This window comes from Tauraco erythrolophus, chromosome 14, assembly GCF_009769465.1.
Source record: "Tauraco erythrolophus isolate bTauEry1 chromosome 14, bTauEry1.pri, whole genome shotgun sequence".
NCBI classification, from domain to species: Eukaryota; Metazoa; Chordata; class Aves; order Musophagiformes; family Musophagidae; genus Tauraco; species Tauraco erythrolophus.
In genome coordinates this window covers 1-21,806 of record NC_141478.1, presented here as the reverse complement: position 1 = coordinate 21,806, position 21,806 = coordinate 1, and the positions used below count along the sequence as shown (strand labels likewise).

At 40.6% G+C, this 21,806-nt stretch overlaps 1 protein-coding gene and 1 long non-coding RNA gene across 2 annotated transcripts in view; one reads left to right on the top strand and one right to left on the bottom strand.

Moving 5' to 3' along the window:
- Positions 1-16,063, top strand: part of LOC104369730 (ras GTPase-activating-like protein IQGAP1) — an 82,463-nt gene extending 66,400 nt beyond the window's left edge. The window contains 14 exon segments of the mRNA XM_086619962.1: positions 339-563; positions 1,814-1,954; positions 2,047-2,131; positions 4,360-4,592; positions 5,389-5,521; positions 5,866-5,968; positions 7,452-7,526; positions 7,529-7,586; positions 9,496-9,583; positions 10,011-10,223; positions 11,280-11,446; positions 12,343-12,465; positions 13,345-13,453; positions 15,189-16,063. Coding sequence (XP_086476088.1) covers positions 339-563; positions 1,814-1,954; positions 2,047-2,131; positions 4,360-4,592; positions 5,389-5,521; positions 5,866-5,968; positions 7,452-7,526; positions 7,529-7,586; positions 9,496-9,583; positions 10,011-10,223; positions 11,280-11,446; positions 12,343-12,465; positions 13,345-13,453; positions 15,189-15,302 — 1,867 coding nt within the window. The 3' untranslated portion in view covers positions 15,303-16,063.
- LOC147527807 (uncharacterized) lies at positions 15,669-20,678 on the bottom strand. Its single transcript, XR_015222528.1, has 3 exons — positions 19,246-20,678; positions 16,728-16,795; positions 15,669-15,701 (listed from the first exon to the last, which is right to left on the bottom strand). It is a non-coding gene; the product is annotated as an uncharacterized LOC147527807 (long non-coding RNA).
- Between the last annotated feature and the right edge of the window lie 1,128 nt (positions 20,679-21,806).

Sequence of the window (21,806 nt, the reverse complement as noted above, 5' to 3'; positions counted from 1 at the left end):
TAAAACATGCTCTGTTTCCTTTGTATTTTTGAATTGTGCTCTCAAATAGAGTGTACAGTTGGATTTGCATTAATTGTTGTCAAGATGACTACTGGCAAGTTGCTCTGGAATTCCCAAACAGAGGTCATAAGTTTCTTGCCTCATCTGTCTTGAGAAGCGTTCCACTTATGTTCTTACGTAATGTTGAAGTTTATTGCTGTATCAAGATTTCAGTACAAATCCATGATCTGTTTTTTGAGGGTGATGCTCTTTAGCAGTTTGTTTTATGCCAAGAAATGTATCTAAAGCTGACAGAATTATGTGTACCTTATATTTCATATAGTTTCTTTCTTCTTCAGATCAAAAGTAGACCAAATACATGAAATTGTGACTGGGAATCCTACTGTTATTAAAATGGTGGTGAGTTTCAACCGTGGTGCCCGCGGTCAGAATGCCCTGAGGCAGATCCTGGCACCAGTTGTGAAGGAAATCATCGATGACAAATCACTCAATATCAAAACTGATCCGGTGGATATTTACAAGTCTTGGGTTAACCAGATGGAGTCTCAAACTGGTGAGGCCAGGTATGGGAACTGTTAATACTGTTTTTTTCTAAAGATTGCTTTCCTGCTTTGCACCGCTTGGTTAACATTCCAAACCCTCCCTGGGTTCACTGCATACATCTGTCCAACTGATACCGTCCTTTTCCACCTCCTCAAGACAGCTTTTATCCAACAGTTCTAAAGATCATGTTCTGGTGATGGTGCTGAGGGTGTGGAAAGGGAATCTCATTAGGAGATGGAAGAAGAAATGCTCTTAAGTTTTTGCCTATGTTGACTTGGTAATTAGCTATGAGATGTCCTCTGACCTAAAAGAAATCATGGTAAGATTGGGAATTGGTTCTCTGTTGGTTTCTGTTCATGTCATATATAACCTGTGCAAACTTAGGTACTATTTGCAAGCCGACCAAACTGGAGGAGAAGCACGACGTTGCAGTTTTTTTAGTCCTAACATCTTTCTAATTAATATCAGCCACTAATGACAATTGGATTGTGCTAGATGGTTTTGTGTCATTCTGGTTTCTTTTTCTTCCAGTGCATGTTGATTTGCTTAAGGTTTCTATGGCACTGTTTGTTTTTTTTTAACATACTTTAAGAAAAAAAAAAAAAAAAGACCATGCAGATGAGTGAGTTTCCCCATTCAAAGCAATCTGCAGTTGTGTGTCTTGCTGTAGGCCTGGTTCAAAATTCTGGACGTGTTGAAATTGCAGGCAAAGATGTGCATTCAGGTCCTTCTCTTTACATGAGTTTAGGAGATGCTTTTAAGAATTATCTGCTTCATCTGTCTTCACTGGAATACTGTACAGTAATTTCAGCTGAGGGAGAAAACACAACTACTCGTTAGGCACTTCTTCCCACCAATAGCACATTACATCAATTGTATGGATACTGCTCTACCTTCTGGCTTATATCTAGGCTCTTATCAGCTTAATGTTCAGATGTGTAGCTTGCTTCTTCATCAGTTTATTTGCAGCCTGAAGTACCGCTACCTGTCACAGATGGCACTTTTTGCCTAGTGTGCGTATGTGCGTGCTGTAAAAAAGATACCGTTTTGAGGTATCTGGGCCTTTTCTCACAGTGGCCATTGCAAGGGAGAGTAAGGAAAGTAAAAGCAAGAAGTCTTCAGCTCTTCCAGTGCCTAAAAAGTGAATTGAAGGCAATGCACAGCTCTTGGCAGCCAAGTGAATATAAGCTTGTTGCCATGTCAAGCTAGAAATTCTTGAAATGTGCTAGCCTGAGGAATACTCACCTTCACGTTTGACTTTTTCAAATAGCAAACTGCCGTACGACGTTACACCTGAACAAGCTCTAAATCATGAAGAGGTGAGGACGCGCCTGGATGCCTCAATCAGAAACATGAGGACAGTGACAGACAAGTTCCTGTCCGCTATTGTCAGCTCAGTGGACAAAATCCCGTGAGTCTGGTGTACCACAGTACTATCCCTGAGAAGTCGTTAGTGGATTTGTGCTTGCAGCAGTCTTATTTGCCCTTTTTTTTATCTCAAAGTTATGGAATGCGTTTCATTGCCAAGGTACTAAAAGACTCCCTGCATGAGAAGTTTCCTGATGCTGGCGAGGATGAGCTTCTGAAGGTGAGGATCTGAACACCTTTGTGAATGCTTGTCGGAGAAATTAGCTGTGGCAAGCAGTTCTCATTCTTCTGCTTTGTTGGATGTGTGTGTGGAGAGGAGAGCATGCAAACGTATACAAAGTTGATTTATTTATTTATATGGATAGAAAATGTTTCACATTGGACTTTTGATGGTTAGCTTCGTGTACATCACCTGAGATATAACACATTGTTGAGAAAGAGTTATCCTGTTGCTTCTGCTCTGCTTTTAGTATCTTGGCCATTTGGTCCTTTAGGTTTCTTGACTTGGGGTACTCTTGCTCCTAGAAAATAAATCTTGGTTTTGCTGATATGATCACAGCCAGTTGCTCCTTTCTTAAAGAGACAATGTCAAGTTAAAAAGCGTGTGTGCAAAATTCTGGTATTCCTAATTCCCCTATTTGTAACACTCTAGGATATTTTGACAGCAATATATAGAGTGTCACTTTCCATGATGTCTAGTCAGTTTTGTATTTTGCATTTCAGTAGGTTTGGAGAACTTTTAAAAGGATGCTAATAGTAGGTATGCTCAGATGAGTATAGCTTTGGAGTTTTTGTTGAAATTTCTTAGGTTTTATGGCTTTTGGTAATTGTGAAGGCCTTTATATCCATGAATGGTTTGCTTGTTAATAAAATAAAATTTAGATCTTAGAATACTTGACAACGTCTCTTTAAACTTCTCTGCATCTGCTTCATTACAAATAATTGCCAATCTGAATGCCGTTTTCTTCTCTCTTCTAGTTCTGTGCTTTCCCATTCTGAGACATCGATTCTTTCTATGCAGGTGAATTAATTTCTTCCATCTGTAAATCTAGGTGGAAAACTGCAGTTTTCGTTAATCCTTATGGAAACAGTGTAGCTGTCCACATGAAAGTCAAAACTGCAGTTGTGTGCAATGACTACTCGTAGATTATTTTTTTTTTTTAGCAACCAAAGCTACCCATATAACATACTGTTCTCCCCCAGCAATTTTGAAAGTTATTAATAACAATTTCTTTCACAGATGTATTTTCTTATTACTGGTAATAAACAGCTTTGGCTGTTGTCATCCCACAACATAATCTGTGAGGGTACAGCAGGGGCTTGCATGAAACAGTTGTTGAAAACATGACCTTGCTGAAAGCGGTTAATAATTTCTAGGGCTGCTCAGCAATGGCTAGATTTTTCTTCTCTCTGTTTTCAACTATTTGTTCAGACTCCAGTTTCTTTTGTGCATTTAAGTCACGTGGCAAGCAGGTGAAGCCAAGATTCAGTGACCTGGCCCTCTGCTAATTTTCCAGAAAATGCTAGAGCATGCGGTGGGAGAACCATTGCTTTATATCAGCATGTTGGGTTAATTCCTTTTCATTGCTGGAATTACTTTTGGCAAAATATCAAATACAGATTTAGAACTGTATTTGTGAGCGTATGGATAATGTGACATCTTTATTTTTGGTTCCTTGAAGTTTGTTGCTGCTCACATTTGAGTAGGTAAATTGGATTTTAAATGCCATTTGTCTCCTGTATTTCTGATTTTCTTACCTTTGGATTAAATGGTTTCTCGGTTACTAACTTTTAACTGGGGGTCTGTGCCTGAAAAATGTTCCTGGATTATTGAAGGATTATTCTGAAAGAGAAGAGGGCTTTGGAGAAGGAATGGAAAGTAGTGTCCTCAGTTTAGCTCCTTGGTGTTACATGTTTCCTTTCTGTTTTTGCTTTGTTGGAGATGGTGGCTGATTCTGCACGCTTCTCTAAGAATTAGCTCTTGTTTAATATTGAAACTGCATTACTGGGTTCCCCTATACCATAATCATTCTGCCCTCTGTTAGACTAACTCAATTAAATATAATTCTCCTGATTGTCTCATGCTCATATGAGTAGTCCATTGGTAACTTGTAATATCTCCTGTTTGTATGTTTTTATAAGTCAAAGTTTTAAATCTTTATGCATAGGAATTATCTACTGCTGTGTTGTCCTGTGACTAGTAGTGCACAGTCTTCCCTCTTTGTGTTGACCATCCTATTGCGTTCTAATATTATTTTTTTAACACTATAGATTCTTTGGGATAGTATATGCTTGTATACAGCAGCGCAGCAGAACCTTTATCTTGGAAGGGGCCTCTGTCTTGCAAGAAAATAGTTTATCAAACCACAGTCAGAGTAGTTTCAGTAAAATTCAGTTGGGTCCTATATTGTTTCTTGATGTGTTTCTCCTCTACTCAACTTTTCGCAGATCGTTGGCAACTTACTCTATTATCGCTACATGAATCCAGCCATTGTCGCACCAGATGCATTTGACATCATTGATCTTTCAGCTGGAGGTCAGCTGACGACGGATCAACGCAGAAACCTCGGTTCCATTGCAAAGATGTTGCAGCATGCTGCATCCAATAAGATGTTCATGGGAGATAATGCGCACCTAAGCATCATTAATGAATACCTGTCGCAGTCATACCAGAAATTCAGGTAGAAGACCGTAGCTGATTAAATTGGACAGAGGGTAACATTGCAAGTAAAAAGGGATAATAAATTTTAAATATGATAAATTCTCTCTCTGTCAAGTATGCGGTCTATCGAAAATAAGAGATTGCACTCCAGACTGCCATAAGCATCAGTGACAATGGCAAATAAAACGTGTACCTGCAATTTGTGAATGATACACGTAATGATAGTGAGATTGCAAAGTCAAGTATTTTGACTTAGGAGTTTCCAGAATAAAGGTTGCTTTTGCACATGTTTACTGTAATACTTTGGACATGGACAACTAGAATGGATGTACATTCTTCTGTCCCATGTGAACCCTGGCTCCACATGAAAACCCAGTGGTGCTCAGGAATAAAACAGGTTGACACTTAGCTGTTCATATAGTTGAAGTAAGCTTTCATTCACGAATCGTCATCTTACACCTCTCATGTTTTGGAAGAAAGCAAGCCAGAGATTGGAGCTGGAAAGAAAGCCACGAAAGGAGCAAGGGATGTTACAAGCAGGAGGCAGGAGTATGTGTGAATGAGGTTGCTGGAGCCATAGACCAGTCTTGTGAATGCTGAAAATGAACCAATGTCAACATGGTCAATATCAATAACTGAACTCACGAGGTTACTTGAGATGTGTTAAACTAAAGCTGACAAACTGCTTTATGCAGTAATGAAGCATAGTTTAAAGAAGAGAGACCATGCTTGGGATTGTCATGGGGAGTTAATGCTCTTGATACATCACGTGACTCTTGGTCATACTGATTCTTCTCTCCTCCTCTTTTCTGAAGACGTTTTTTTCAGGCTGCCTGTGAGGTTCCTGAATTGCAGGATAAATTTAATATCGATGAATATTCTGACTTGGTGACTCTCACTAAACCAGTTATTTATATTTCTATTGGTGAAATCATCAATACGCACACTGTAAGTATACATCAGTCACAGCTGCTCCTTATAAGCTTACCTTACAAAGAAAATGCTGCTTCTGGCTGAAGTGCAAAGTTACCAAATACAAGGCTGGAAGTTATCTTTTGATTGTAGTGTGCAAGAGCTTCTCAGTATATAAAATTCCCTTGTGGCTTGTCTAAGTTTCTTTTGAAAATATTTGAGGATGTGATAATGGCACTGCTTTGGATATTGATCTTGCTGCTTTGGAGTTCAGTGAAGTAAGACCTTTTTCTGAAAGATACCAGCTCAAAGTAATGTAATTTTGCTGTCTACAAAAGGATGTATGATTAACAACATAAATGTTCTTTCTCTTTGTTTAGTTGCTCTTAGACCATCAAGATGCAATTGCTCCTGAGCACAACGATCCAATTCACGAGCTGCTGGATGATCTTGGAGAGGTTCCTACAATTGAGTCTTTAATAGGTGATATAGTTTATTGTACTTAAGAAATATGTGATATTACCTTAAATGATTTGAAGTGCAGTAAAGAAACTAAAGAATCATCATAGGTTGTTTGGGAGGATGCACTCGAAAAAGCAGCAACAGTTTTGTTCCGATATATTCTTTCTGACTGCAGAATTTGCTATCTTGAAAAAAACAGAGGTTCTTTCTCTTTTCCTCCCCACCCGCCTCACCTCACCCCTTCACTGTTCGTAGAAGACAGACAGATATTTTGACATGTGTTCTCCGTTCTGTTATGCTGGAGCCATTTCTCTGTGTGTGTATGTGTCCGTCCCAGCTTGTTTTCAAAGATCGATCCTCCATTCGTGAGATCTGTGTGCAGTCCTTTCAGAGTGTGGTAATAGGCGTATTAAATGATGTGTGTCCCTATAAGGATCTTTGGCATATGGAGAAATAACTTTTTTTCCTTCTTTCAGAGTTTTTCTATACGTTAAGAATCGTATCCTCTTTCTTCTGGCTGGGGGAGGAAGGAACTGACCTTACTAATCTGTGAAAGTTTTCTAAAATCCTGAAGCACAGTTCACTGCTTCAGGATATAACAAACACTGGAAAATTGCACAAGCCTCTCTCCTTCCTTGGTTTCTGTTGCAGCTATTTGAAGTGTGAAATCTAGTGTGCAGGGGGGATGGCGAATGGACATAGTTTTTGGAGAGGATGCTTTCACAGCAAAATGCCTATCTTGAAGTCACTTGATGAGAAAGGTTGGAACCTTTTAAAGGAATGATTGCTGGCACGTCTTTGTCCAAGCACTGGCAAAGAACAGACCATAAGAAGTGTTATCTGACCAAACCTACACCTTGAATTTAACTAGAACTTACTCTCCGTCCCCATTTCATTTCTCCTGTGTGCATTGTATTAATGTGGTTAATATGTCAGAGTTTAATCTTTCTGCAGCCCTTTAAAAAAGGGGGGCAGGACGGGAAGCATCCTAACGAGTGTTCTGATGAAAGTTCAGACACAATTAGAGCATGAAAATTTTCTTTTGACAGGATAGCTTACTTTGTTGAGTAGAAGATTACAAGCTCAGTTGCCAACAAGGACTTCACTCTTAGCTTGGAAAATGCATTCTAATTAGGACACAGACGTAGAGGCATGGTTATATTTTTATTTATACAGTATTTTTGGTAGGTCACCTACTCTTCTCAGTATGGAGTGAGATGCTGAGACACAGTGTGGAATGCACATACGTCTTTAAGGCATACGAACTAGTGATTTTGTGATGCCTTTCTGGCCAGGGCATTCTCTCAGTTTTGTGAAGAAAAAGTCTGTAACATATTCAAGATGATGTTTTAAAAGCTGGTTTTGGCTTTTGAAGTATCCTTTTGACAGTATAGGAAATAGTGAATTTTTCTGTGGTCTTTTACATGGGGAAAAATTACAAAGCTCTAGCAATCAAGAATGTAAAGAATACGATTTAATCTATAAACTTTTTCTGCTTTGGCAGGGGAAGGGTCTGGCAATGTTAATGACCCCAACAGGGAAATGCTAGCAAAAACTGAGGTTTCTCTCACACTCACTAATAATTTGATGTTCCTGGTGATGAGAATGCAGAGATGGATGCAAGGACGATTCTGTTGAAGTAAGTGATTGAAGTAAGTGAGGGGCAACTACCTCGTATGTTTCTCAAGAGAATGAGAAACCTGAATTTTCACAGTTAATCCGCATGTGAAAATAAGAGAATCAAAGTGTAATTTGAATAAACATGGGACTGTTACTCCAAATACACTGAGCTTGTAGCCATGTCCTTTCAGTGCTGCAGCTGTTAAATTTGTTCCAGTCAGTTCTTTGTTACTGTTGCGTTTGTAGTTCTTTAAAAGTCTATCTTGGATGGTTCTGCACGGGAAAACTATCAGAAAAGAAAACTTTCTATATGCGAGCGAGTGTGACAGCAGCAGTTGGATTTGCCTGCATGTGAATAATTTGTAATGATCATCCTAAATATTCTGTAGTGTTCATCTCAGCTGAGTTCTAACTCTGAAGTCTATTAATGTAAAATTTAGATGAATCGATATTTGTGTTGCCTATATAATGCCCTGTGCAAATGTTTTCAATAGAATATGTGACATATGGAAATTTTAAGGGTAACTAAATGTCTAGTATATGTGAATAACGCTCTGTTGCTAAGTTTGCTAGTTCCTGCAAAATTAGCTTCTTTACACAGCATTTGAGCAGATTATGCCTGTATCCTGTTAGTGAAGCAGGAGATGATGGTAACTTATGATGCTCTCCTTGTAGCTTTCCCCTGTCTGTAGGAAATACCTCCTTAGGATATTTTTGCTGTTCCTGCTTTCCTCTTTTGGTTTACGATGCGGTCCCCTTCTCTCTGAACTTGCTGTCCCCCAAACCTGACTCTTAATAGATGAAAACTAATAGTGTTTTTGGGAAATAGAGGTGTTAGTAGCCCAGCAGAAAGAAAGCAATGGACTGTCAGGGATTTTATTATTGCCAGAATAATTATTCCAGAGGATTTAGTACTAATATTGACTCTTGGCCAGTTTTAAGCAAATCCCTGTTGCTGAAATGTATAGAGCAGCTATTTGACATTCAGGTGCCTATTTACCCACTTGGATGCATTCCTGCTCAGTTGCTAGACAGGTTAACTGGGAATTCTTTGGGTCAGCTTACACTTGGCCTAGACAGACCAGTGACCTCCCAGAAGAAAATCTTGTATTCAAAAATAACTTTAAATTAACTGGGCTTCTCAAAAGATACATCAATATTTCCCTACTCGCCAGAAGAAGGTGACATTGATTTCAAAAGTAAAGATTTATCAGATGTGCTGGTAGTCATCTAAGTTGTGGATGATGGGGAAGCTGTGTGTATGATGTGCTTTGTGTGATGCCAGAAATAATTCCAGCCTGACTGCAAAGTGCTGAAGGTGCTATTTGGTTTCATTATGTGGTTTAAGGAGAAGAATTGCCTCAGAATGGGCACTGGCTGCAATTAAATCACAGATGAGATCAAGAAATGACCCTGTCTGTCACCAGATTGGAGCCAGGGATCTGTTTGCCTCAGTTACTATACACATAAGCAAATAGTCCGGTGGAGTTTTTTCATACCTGTTACAAAACACTGACGTGCGCTTATGGATGGATAATATTACAGACTTTTTCTGGCTGCACAAATTCACTGTTTCTGCTACCTGCTTGACTTTTCACCTTGGAATTGCAGCTTCCGTGGCCCACATGGCAGTACTGGGGCTGCTGTGGAATATATGGGGTAACATCCTTGCTATTTGAGTGAGTACTGGGGATCAAATCCTACATACTATGTAGATGAACCTTTCAAGGAATCAGTTTCTGATAACACACTGTCAAAAAAGTAAAGCACTTCTGATCTGGTCTAGCCTATGCCACTACCTAAGCATGCATCCAGTGATAACCTGACTTGAGGTGAATCAGTAACGTTGGTATTACTGCAGAATAGAACAGTATTGAAGGTCTTTCAGTTTAAAGTTTTTTCTCCTATTCTCCTTGATTTCCTTGCAGCACAAAACGTTTAATTGTTGATGTAATCCGCTTCCAACCAGGGGAGACACTGACTGAAATCTTGGAAACTCCAGCTACCCCAGAGCAAGTACGAAGTTGTTTACCTGTATTCTTTTTAGACTAGGAAATTCTCATCTATCTAGATATATGTGGGTATACTTGGGAGTCTGCATTTATGTATTGCAGTGAAGCTGTCTCTACTGATGTTGGAGCAGTGTGTAACAATAATGAGAAGGGAATATAATGGAAATAAATTGTATATGTGAATCTTGCTCCTCTGGTAGTTGTTAGAAACTATTTATCTAGAAGAAGGTTTTTAATGACAGGTAGACTTCTGCTAGTTCCTATACATGGAATGTGTTCATCACACGTGGATTCATTGAAGTCAGTATGGGAATGGCCAAGCAAAACTCTTTGTCCTGTGTTATGCTGGAGGTCAGACAATCCGTTTCTGGTTCTTTGTCATCTTAAAATTGATCTGCTTGGACTTGAAATTTTTAATTTTCTTTTTCTAGGAAGCAGAGCATCAAAGAGCTATGCAGAAACGGGCCATTCGTGATGCTAAAACTCCAGATAAGATGAAAAAATCTGTGTCTGTAAAGGAAGATGGCAATTTAAATCTTCAAGAGAAAAAAGATAAAATCAAGGCAGGCCTGAAGAAGTTGACAGAACTGGGGACAGTGAATGCAAAAAATAAATATCAGGAACTAATCAATGATATTGCGAAGGTATGGCAGTTGGTGGTTTCCTAGTAGTCATAGTGGAGTTTTCCCACAGCTTGCAGTGTTGTGAAACTGGCATGGGTTTTCAGGAGGAGTAAGTTTTGTAGTAGCTAATTGACAGACATGAAGTGTTTGCACCTCTTGGCCTTTGGGAAGTCCTTTGTTTGTATAGGATGTTTATTTTTTCGCAAATCACTGTGATGTCAGAATCTTGGGTGCTTTAAGAAAAAGTGTTACAGCTTGGAGGGGAGGTCCTGATTGTGTGATCTTTTTTTTCTGCTCCTTTTCACTAATTTAGGTAGCACCTCTACAGATTTACTCACACGAGGAAGGCTTGCCCATAACTTAGACATTGTAACTGTTAGGTTTTTTTTTTTAAATGTACCCAATCAAGAATACCTAAACGATAAAGAGGGGAACTGAGAAAAACTTCCAAAAGTGATCTAATGCTGTTGTACATTGTTACGGTGACCATGTATTTCGTATCATATGTTTAACAAAAAACTATTTAAGACATGTTATGTATGTAAAGTGAATAAATAATCGCCTTTAGGGAACCTATTAGAATTAATTGTACTGTTGTTAACATGTATCAAAAATGAAAATATAAGTCGACTTGAACATGTGATAATTTTGTTCAGGTATTAAGGTAACGTATGCTTAAAGATGGCCAACTAAGAAAGAAAGATAAGGAAGCCTGTGCATTGCTATGGTTATAGTGCTTGCTTTGTAAGATACCTTTCCTACCCAGCGGTAGCAAGAATTGCTTCCTTCCTTCAGGTCATGTCCTGACAGTGCCCACTCTAGTCATTGCAACTAGGACAGCATTGAAGTTTGAGAAAGCAACAAAAGGTTCAAATGAACTACTGTGTAGAGTTGATTAGTTCCAAAAATAGTCAACGCAGAGAAGTGGTGATGCTTAAACTGGGGCAAGTACAACTGAGGGCTCCAGCTTGTAGCATGAAGCAAGACTAAGTAAAATCAAATGGTGTGTGCTCTGGACTTGAACAACTAGAGAGCTCAAATGACTGTTAAGTCTCTGCCTGCCTTTCTGTGGCACAGGATATTCGAAATCAGCGTAGATACCGTCAGAGAAGAAAGGCAGAGCTGGTGAAGCTGCAGCAGACATACAGTGCCTTGAACTCCAAAGCTACTTTTTATGAGGAACAAGTGGATTATTACAAAAGCTACATCAAAACCTGCTTGGATAATCTGGCCAGCAAGGGCAAGTAAGTATCTCAGAACCCAGCTGTGGCCTTAGAAATGCTTCTTGCAGAATGCACGCGTAGGTTGTTGCTAAAAGAATCATAATGCCATCTGCTTAAAGCTCCTTGGCCAAGATTTTTACTGCAGCAATACTTCTAGGAAAAGGGTCTCAGCAGTGATGGGAAAATATGGGGAGAGGGCAGTGCCCTCAGTAGGGTCAAAGAGACATACTTGAAAGAATTTTAGTCCCTCTGGGAGAGGGGAGTGTAGAGACTCAGTGGGAATGAAGCAGGTTGCCCAGATAATGCACATGCCGTTCAGTCAGTCTGTCCTGTTGTCCTTTCCAGGAACAGAGAATGAAAATAATATAGTTACCTACAAGAAAAGCATTGATCATGAATTGTCCTCTTTTTATCCAGAATGGAGTCAGTTGTTGTAGTGCAAGATAATTCAGATTTTCCCGGGGTGGGAGGGGAAGTGTTTTCCTCCCCAGTGAGATGCAGGAAGAGCAACTGCCAGTGAAAACTGAGGCAAGAAGGTGGTTGAGTAATATCTGCCTTCTCCATGTCAGTTGTCTCCAGATCTCCTTTTGCCTAATGATAGATGGTACTGCTTCCTATGAAGTACCATGTGATTACGATTTGGTGGGGGAAGGGTTGTGGGTTGTGGTTTTTTTTTTCCTTCTCCTGTAGTGTAAGAGTTATTGGAAAATAGTAGAAAATCAAAGATCTAATGTGAGCTACAAGTGCTTTGTAGATAAACTCACTAGTAGAAATACATCATCATTCAGCTGCATTAGTCACAGTTAATTCAGCTATACTGGTTCTATCCCCTCATCCAAGTAGGATTAAATGTTTGTTGTCTGAAGTCTCTTTACTCGTTTGATCATCTGGTTTGTTTTCTTCCCCTCCTCCCACAGAGTCTCTAAGAAACCTCGGGAGATGAAAGGCAAAAACAGTAAAAAGATTTCCCTAAAATATACAGCAGCTCGACTTCATGAGAAGGGAGTGCTTTTAGAGATTGAGGACCTGCAAGGTAACCAGTGAGTATCTCTTTAAAACTCTTTAGATTAAATAACCTTCTTGGAGGAAAACAGGTATGTTGAATTCTTTTCTCAGAACTGGTCTAGGTGCTGGCAATTGAGGAACAAAAGCTCTGAGATTTGTTTGAGATCGTGACAGATTGTCTTGAGGTTTTGTTCTTGGAATTTAGGTAGACTTAGCTATTAAAGCTGAAGAAATTGTTTTGGTGATCTAGGCTGGCATCCCTAGGGCCACGAAGCCTTGCATAGTAATCACTTTTTAGTACTCTTTTTTTTTTTCCTGGTTGAAGTGAAGCAGGTCTTTGAGAAATTTAACAGGATTTAAACATGACATCCTCTTCCCACCCGCCCCTGCTGTGTCACCCCCACAGTTATGGAAGGGTACCTCCTCAGGTGAATTGCTACTATGATTAATAGCTCTCACTGTTGAAAAATAACTTAATGCTAGCTTGAGTTTGTCCAGTTGCAGTTTGCTAGCCTTGAGAACTTGGCGTATCTTTTATGGAATATAGAAAAGCTGCCTGTTACTAGAATTTTTTTCAACCCTGAATCATTTGTACTTTGTGCACTAAATGAGGCATGGATTTGCAGCACTAAAGTAGACTGTTTAGATGGCATGGGCTAAATTACCATATTGCCTACTACGTTGTGTGAGGATGTGATCTACTGGACATAGATTCTGTTAGGCTTCCATTCATCGTTGTATTGAGTCTGGTCAGCTTTTACGGTCTCATTTCAAATGGGGATATAGAATAAAGTGTTAAGTATAGAATTCTTAGAAATTTATCTTCAGATTTCATCTCGTATATTCTCTCCCTGTTCCAGTAGGAATTACATGTTCAGTAATGGTCTGTGGTTTTTCATTTCTCAATTTCATAGGTTTAAAAATGTGATATTTGAAATCAGTCCAACAGAAGAAGTAGGAGATTTTGAGGTAAAAGCAAAATTCATGGGGGTACAGATGGAAACCTTTATGTTACATTATCAGGTAAGAACTGTCCTATTTAATAATGGCATATAAGTTCCACTTGCCAGACTCCTCATTAAAACAATAATGATGTGTTTTCTGCCTGAACAGCCTGCAAAATGCTCTCAAAACCAACCCATTTGTTGCAGGTGAAACAGATGCAACACAAATGGGGGATTCAGACTACTGTTTTTTCTTTACTAAAGAAAGCCTGATGTCTGCCTGTGTTCTTAGCTACACTCATACGTGCGCACACACAACAAACGTTTTCAACAACTTCCTGCTACAGCAGAGATTGGGAGTCTGTGGCAGTGGTCAGCTGGACTTGGGTGTGGTGGCTTCAGCCAGTCATCGCGTATCGGTATTCTTTCTGCCACCTTACACTTGCTGGTTTCTTTAGCCATTCTGTTCTTAAGAATCCTCAGCCTTTACTTAGGCCAGGCTGCCGCAACAGGCATACTGACTGACCTTTTCCCAAACGGTTCTCCATTCTTCCTTCCATGCCAGTAGGTATGCCTGATGTCTCTGTCCCCTTCTTCCATTTCTGTCCCTGCCCACCTCCCACCCAACCTGGGCATCATTAGGTTAGTTAATCGTGGATGCCTCAGGGGTCTCAAAAGAGATTGTGTGCAGGAGCACCTTGCATGGTGTAAGTCCACACCACCTAACTGGCTGCTGAGAGGGACAGCTGCCTTGCGCATGCTGTTTGTGTGCTGTGAGGACTCTCCTAGTTCATTCCAGTCCTAATCCTTTGGAGCTGGTCACAAACTTCTTGGTTTGTGGGGCTATGCAAGGTCACTCGCTTCTCAGGCACTCTTGTTGCTATACCACTATGCCTTTGTAGCACTGCTTTGCGGAAAAAGCAGACATTCTGAGAGGACAGCAATGAGGGAACTGCCGTTGGTCATCCAAGTATAGCATTAACAGTGGCATCAGATAAAGAGACTTACATTTCCATTGCCAAAATTTTACAGAAAGCAGCAGAAATAGTTTTATGATTGTTTACTCCAGCGTCACCTAGGCTGGACAGCTGCAGGAGCCAGGTTGGGATTTTGGAACATACACGTTTCCCTGCAGTAGCACTACCTGAATGCCTTCTCCAATATGCGTTTTTCAAGAGTAGGCTTGCTGAAAGAAGTTCATTGCTGAGGTATATCAGTGCAGGGAGTTCTATCGCTCAGGTGCATTGCTGACAAGAGCAAATTATAACTAGAAATACCGCCTACCTAAATGCCTGAGAGACTGAATTGGCATCGTGTCCCTAGTCTTAACAGAGATACCATTTCTTTCTCTGCCCAGCGCTCTAAACTACCTCACTGAGACCTGTGGCAACTAAAATTTTTAGAAAGCGACACTGTGGAATGTTTTAATGTTTTCATGGGTACATATATAATTTGGCACGTAGCAGACCCTTTCTAAACATTGCAACAACTTTATGGCTACTGTGCAAATGAAAAGTCTGGAGACAGTTAGATCTCAAATTTGTCTTTCTTAGAATTATCTTCTATTTCTGCCCTCTTTTTTTAAGAAGCACAGATTTAAAAATTTAGATTTTAAATGCCTTAGAGTTACTTTATTTTTCATACAGTACAAGCGGATCTGTGATGAGTCTCTCATTTTTCTTTCTTATGCCATGTACTTTGTGATAGATATTCCGTGATAGATATTCCTCAAAGACCTACTGCACCACAGGGTCTTGTATATTCTCTATAAGCTCTTGAGGATTCCTCATTCATGAAGGTATTCTCTTTGACAGGATCTTTTGCAGCTGCAATATGAAGGCGTTGCAGTCATGAAGTTGTTCGACAGAGCAAAAGTGAACGTCAACCTTCTGATCTTTCTTCTGAATAAGAAATTTTATGGGAAGTAACTGACTTCTGCCAGCAGTCTGTGAAAGTGGAGATGAATAGGAACCTGCACATACAACTTTTAATGACATAGCTGTGTATCAGTATCTGCCCATGCTGTGCTAAAATATATCAAACGTATCACAAAGGAGGACTAAGAACCTCTTGTGAATTGACAACCCTGATTGAGTCTGCAAGGAGTTGGTTCTTGTTTATTTATGATCTTTATCTTCACCTTTGAAGGTCCCCTGAAAAGCAGTTAGTTTAGAATGTATTTTACATGGCACTGGGGATTAAACTAATATTAGAGTATACTTAGAGCATCTGGATGCTTTATTTGCCTAACTGTGTGCTTCATGAGGCTTGAATTCTTGTTGCCTGCGCGAAGAGAAAGACGGCGCTGTACAGCAGTTTGCCTGTTCCTGAAAGCAAAAAAAGGGTTGCAGATTTTATTCAGACTCCCAATTATTCTCTAACAGTAATGACCAAAATAAAAACGGTTTAAGGTCCAGATTACTCATTTGTTTGCAAGCTTGCGCTGGTGGCAGTGACCAGTTCCCAAGATAGAACTACTGTGGTCTGGGGAATCAGTGTGTGTTATAAAAGGTTGCTGAACTATTCGTAATTATGTACTATAGCCACATAGAACAGCTTTAGTGTTTCATTTTTCTTTATTTGTTTCTGTTTATCACATTGTAATAATTTACACATGGCCCCTTAAATAGAGGAAACGTGGAATATATTTACTAGTGCTTACACATGAAAAGAAGCCTTTTGGGGAAGGGGAAGGAAACAAAAAATTTCTTGAGACATGTTAACTTTTAATGTTGCTTGCAAAGCATTTGAATTGTAAAAATAACTTTTTTACGATTTAGAGCAATGTTCTATATATCTGTATCTGATGCAATAAATGTTAGGCTCTAACTGCAGACTTGTCGAAAGAAGCCTATCTTAAATAGGTTAGCTTTTAAAGAGTTACATTTTTCTAGCTATACTCAAGTTCCCTTTTTTTTTTTTTCTACTTTGGGTTTTTTGTTTTCATCATGGTGGTGGTGCTGGCTGTTCTGGTATATCCAATAAAAATGCAGAGATTCTTTAAAAAAAAAAATCTGATGTTCAGTTGCTCCAGCTCTCCCCTCAATTCTTTTCTTAACATTATTTTTTAAAAAAGGGAGATATCTCTTAATTGCAAATTTCAAGTTATTCATAGGTCACTTGTGTTGTTTGTTCGGATTACTGAGTTTAAATTTAACCGCTTTATCATTGAGCTAATTATTACAGCTTAGATCTTTTTTTCTCATTAAATACACTCGTAGTATTTGAAGTGGCTACATCCCTGAGGATAAGTTTTCTGCGGTCCTCTCAGAAACCTGCTGGTGTCTAGACTGTATTTAACATATTTTGATGTTGGTGCATGTGTGGTCCAACCCAATAACAGAATTACTTACCAAACCCAAGAACATCTGAAACAGAGAGGCCTCAGAACTGGATTTCCACTGAAATCTGACAAAGAGGTCTGAAACAAGATAAAAGTCTCACCATGGTGTTTTTTGGTGTTGGCTGATGGTGTTTTTTTTTCCTGCCTCTGAATTTGCCATATAGTAGAAGGACTTAAAAAATTAAATCCTTTGATTTGAGGTTGATATGTATAATGGTAGAACATTATAACATGATTGTTAGAAAATACAGGTGCATTCTGCAAGCTCTTGAGCCACAGGGATTGATCATCCCACCACTCTTCTTTTTTTTTTTTTTTTTTTTTTTTTAAAAAAAAAGAATCCGTTTAATACTTTTCAATGTCTGCCAAATAAATTTCAACTATAACCCAGCTAGGATTCAGAAACAGGGTAATGAGATGTTAGAGGCCTCTGTACTACCTGTGGGCAAAGCATCTTTACTATGTGATTTACAGTAATTCCCTTGTTGCTTACACCTATTGAAAAAAACAGGGTTTTGGCAAAATTGGAAAAAAAAAATCAAAAAAAACCTCCCAACAAATTAGTTCTTTGAAAATAATCTTAAAAATGGGAAAGAGTCTGCTCATTTTAGCGGAGCAACAGTATGGAACTGTGAAGGTTTTTCTTAAAGGAAGAGTTCTCTTAAAAGATCTAATCTCAGCATTTAATTATATGTGTTTTATAATCTACTGGTGATTTAGCTTTGCTTACTCCATTATACCACTGTATTTACCATGGGAATAGTTACAAGTACAGAGTGTCTCGTCTTTCTTTCCTGGTAAAATCTGCCTTTGTAATTCACATCTAAGTAAAAAGTCATTTGTCCACTGGGTGTTGTGTGAACTCCTGACTGCAGGCAGCAGCCACAGACACGCAGTGCAGCCCCAGGCACAGCGCTGCAGCAGTGGGCACCGCCATCAGTGAGCACCGTTAGGCTGCACCAGCACCAGGGAAACTACTGTGACACCAGAGGTCTCCCATATCCTCTGTGAGTCAGTCCGGGCCTTTCTTGTGCCAGTGAGGATGGCTGTGGTGTGAGGAAATATAACATAACATGACATGACGCAGCGAGTGTGGAGATGTGGACCTCTGGCTGTGACTCTGTGCCCCCCGCCCCGGGGACTTTGCTGTGGCCATGTAGCACCCTACGGGACCCACGCTTTCCACCCTCCCAGAATGCTCTAGCTGCATCCTAGTAGGATGAGCACAAGTCACCCCTTGGTGGCGTTTTATTCTCAATTAACAGAAATGTCTTTTAATTCAGCTAGGGGTAAACGGCAGGGCCCTCAGATGCTCCTGCAACTTGCTTGGCCTCCCATAAGCCTTGCACTGTACTGGGGTTCTCCTTGCCATTTGTTACGGCTCTACAGACTCCTCTGGGTCCACAGCTACCCCAAACCCTGCCCCAGAGCCAGTGAACACTGCTCCAAAACTCTGACTAGCCACCAGACCCTGCCTGAGTGCCCCTGAAGACCTCTAAGACTGCCCGTAGGGCCTTGAAACACCTCAAACCCTGCCTCAAGGTCTCCAGCGCCCACTTCCAAACATCCATTTCACACTTCCATTCCATGATCATTTGGCTTACATTTTTCTGTATTGGTTGATTATGAGAACACCATCCTACATTTCAAACCCTTCTATCTTGGTAAAACATGATGTAATAGTTTTTCACAAGCGGCTGGATTTGCTGGAGATTTACACTTTTTTTTTAAAATAATTTCCACTTTTTCTTGCTATTTAACAACTGGGTTTTGTTAACATTGTGTAGTTTCATTTTCATGTTTTAATTCATTCAAATTCATGGTTAAAATTCTCCATGGAATTGATTCACCTACTGCTTTTGGTGTGGGTAAACAAGCAGTGATTTGTGACGTGTTTTGCAGTTTCACAAACTCTTGATTAATCTTAACGTTATTTTTTGGGGGGGGGGGGGGGGGGGGGGGGGGGGGGGGCTGTTCTTGCATGTTCTCATATTAATTTTTCTGCTTCTATTTGTCTTTTATTTTTTATCTTTCTTTCCTTTTTGGCCTGTGTACGAACTTGAACTTTTACTGTAAAGACTTTATGGTCTGATTCTCCATCTCTTAACCAACAAAATATTGACCTTCATTTTTCAAGGTAATATTAATTACCTTGAACAAGTTCTTTCTATTTTGTTTGTGCATGTTATTTTTATAGTCAGGGTGCACTATTACTTCATTTATTTCTGCATCTAGCTTTAAATATAATTTTTTCTTTATTTGTTTTCTAATTCACCTGCAACTTGTCAAGATCAAAGTCTGGAATTTGAGTAAAATTACATCTCCGTTTTAATTGATTTTCATACTTCACTGATACTTCTTGTTCAATTTTTACCTCGAACCAGGTTCCCACTAACATTAATCTCCACCACAGTATCCATTTTCCAAAAATTTCAGAATGATAGACAAAATTAAACATGTTTCAAAGTCAATTTTGAAGTCTCAGGATCCCTATTTACGGTTTTCCACAATGGTGAGGCTTTCTTTACCCTCGTGTCGTGTATCCAAGCATCCGATTCAGCAATCTTGATGGCAGTGAAGGCAGTCAGCAATACCTGAAAAGGTCTTTTCCAGCCTTCCTGAAGAGGCTCAGAAGTCCACGTCTTCACATAGACATAGTCTCCTGGTTGGAAGTTGTGCACCGGATTCTGCAAAGTCAGAGGTTTGTTCTGTACAGCTGCACTCTGAAGCGCAGTTAGAGTTTTCCTAAAGCAAACAGATAGTTCTATACAGCTTGTTTCCTCCCCAGTGCATATTCAGATTTGGCTCAGGAGACTCCTAAGGCTTTCCATGCAATAACTCATATGGACTGACCAATGTTCTGCTTTTGGTTGAACTTGAATTCCTTAAAGGGTTAGGGGGAGTGCCTGAGGCCATTTCAAATTAGTTTCCTGACATATTTTACTAATTTGTCTTTCCAACGTTTGATTCATTCTTTCCACCTTCCTGCTAGATTGTGGTCTCCAAGGTGTGTGCAAATCCCAAGTGATTCCCAAAATTCTACTAACACCTTGTACTATTTCTGCAATGAAATGTGAACCTCTATCGGAGGAAATTCCAATGGGTGCCCCAAATCTTGGGATAATTTCTTGCAGTAGCCATTTAATGACTTCCTTTGCTTGATTGGTTTGACAGGGAGAAGCTTCCAGCCGTCCTGTAGAAGTGTCAGCCCCTACCAGAATGTAGGGGCTTCTGCTCCCCAGTGACATTCCTTATGTTTTGTTTGTATTATTTCCTTCATTAAAAGTGGTGGGATTACTACTCGACTTGTTATTGTCACCCACCATCCTGCCAAATTCTTCTTTGCATTTAGTAACTTACCTAAGTTACTGCGACCACCCCTCACTGAGCACGCGCCACAAAATTCTTCTAGTCTATACCTTTAAATCAAAGCGAGGAAAATTCACACCAATCCTGATCAAGATATGCATGACCAGAGTCACTCGAGCTTCACCTGAAAGTATAAAAATGGCTTAAGAGAAGGGGGTGTTGGGGGAAGACCTCCATCGGAACGTCTGGGATCAGCCAACGGTCTGGACCTGGTCCTCTATCCCACAGGGACGTCTGTTGGGTAAGAGCTCTGTGTTACGCGTGCTTAGTTACCAACACCTTGCTCGCTAGTTAGAATTATCACTGATCAGTTTTGTTTTGGCAGTCAGTCCCTGTCACTGGCTGTCTTTGAATCTGTATCCTGTCACGAGCATATGTAATAAAATTTGTCATATATAAATGCAAGTTTCCGGAAACTTTACCAATTGATACCGGGGAAAGAAGAGATTAGGCCCAGTGCACTGCTTACAGGGTCCCTGAACAGGTCAGACAATCACCCTCGACTCAGTGGGCTGCCCAGAGGGTTCTGTCCCGGTGACGCTGTCAGCGTGAGCCTGATGGACCGGTCCCATTGAGGAGGGCTCAAGGTAACACCCCCCCCCCCCACCCCCGCCCCGTCCTCTGTCAACCCAACGTCACGCCGTAGCGCGACAGAAGTGTTACCCCACCCAGGCACAGGATTCGGTGCTTGGGCTTGTTCTGTTTCACACTGCTGATGACCGCCCAATGCTCCAGTCTCCCCAGACCCTCTGCAGGGCCACCTGTCCCTCAGGAGTCGGCAGCACCCCTCAGCTGAGCACCACTGGCACGTTCTGCTCCTGTACCCCAACCGCCTATCGGAATGCTGAACAGCACCGGCTTCGCAGTCTCCAGTGTCACTTGGCAGGTGGCAGCTGCTCTCGTGCGGGTGCAGAGGGTGAGGGGCCCGGTGGCTGGGCACAGAGCTCGGGTTTTCCACTTGGGAATCACGGTGGTGCCGTGATGAGAGCCGTGCAGACGCTGAGGACGGCCGTCTGCCTCGTGCAGAATAAAACTCCCTGTGCGCATGTGCGCGACCCGGCACGGTGTTTCAGTGCTACGCATTGTACCCGTCACCATTCTCACCACAGTGCTCCTCTGTCTCCATTGGGCACCCACAGGCAGTCTTGGTGCACCGGTTTTGTCAGAAACCTTTTGGCCAGAGGGTGGCGGTTGCTCGGGCTCCGGTGGGGTGCAGCAGCAGTACTGTGGGTTTGAGGCGGGCAGCGGTGGCACAGCCGGGCACTCCAAACGCTGCTGCCTATCCTGCTGTGGTGTGTCTGCTCCCCCAGGAATTTGGGATTCCTGGAAAAAAAGGGCTGGTGGAGTCAAAGTGCAAAATCCTGGAGCAACTGAGCACGACTGAAGCATTCGTCTGACCTCTGCTCCTGCTGTTCTCCCTGGGATTTCCAATGTTCCTGTCATTTTAATTTTTACTACTTCTTATTTACAGTAACAAGAAGTCTTTATAAGTAAATAACGCGCAGACTCCAGCTACTATGCAAAACTTTACAGACAGTAATATATTATAAAATCACAAGCAGCAAAATACAAATAACAGAGCACTAACTGGGATTAGCATCTATAGAGAAACAACTCTAGTCAGTATTAAAAAAATAAATAAATAAAAAAAAATCACACGCACTAGTTGATGCCACTTAGTGGTAAAGTGACAAAACCTTAGAGTGCAAATAAAAAGAAA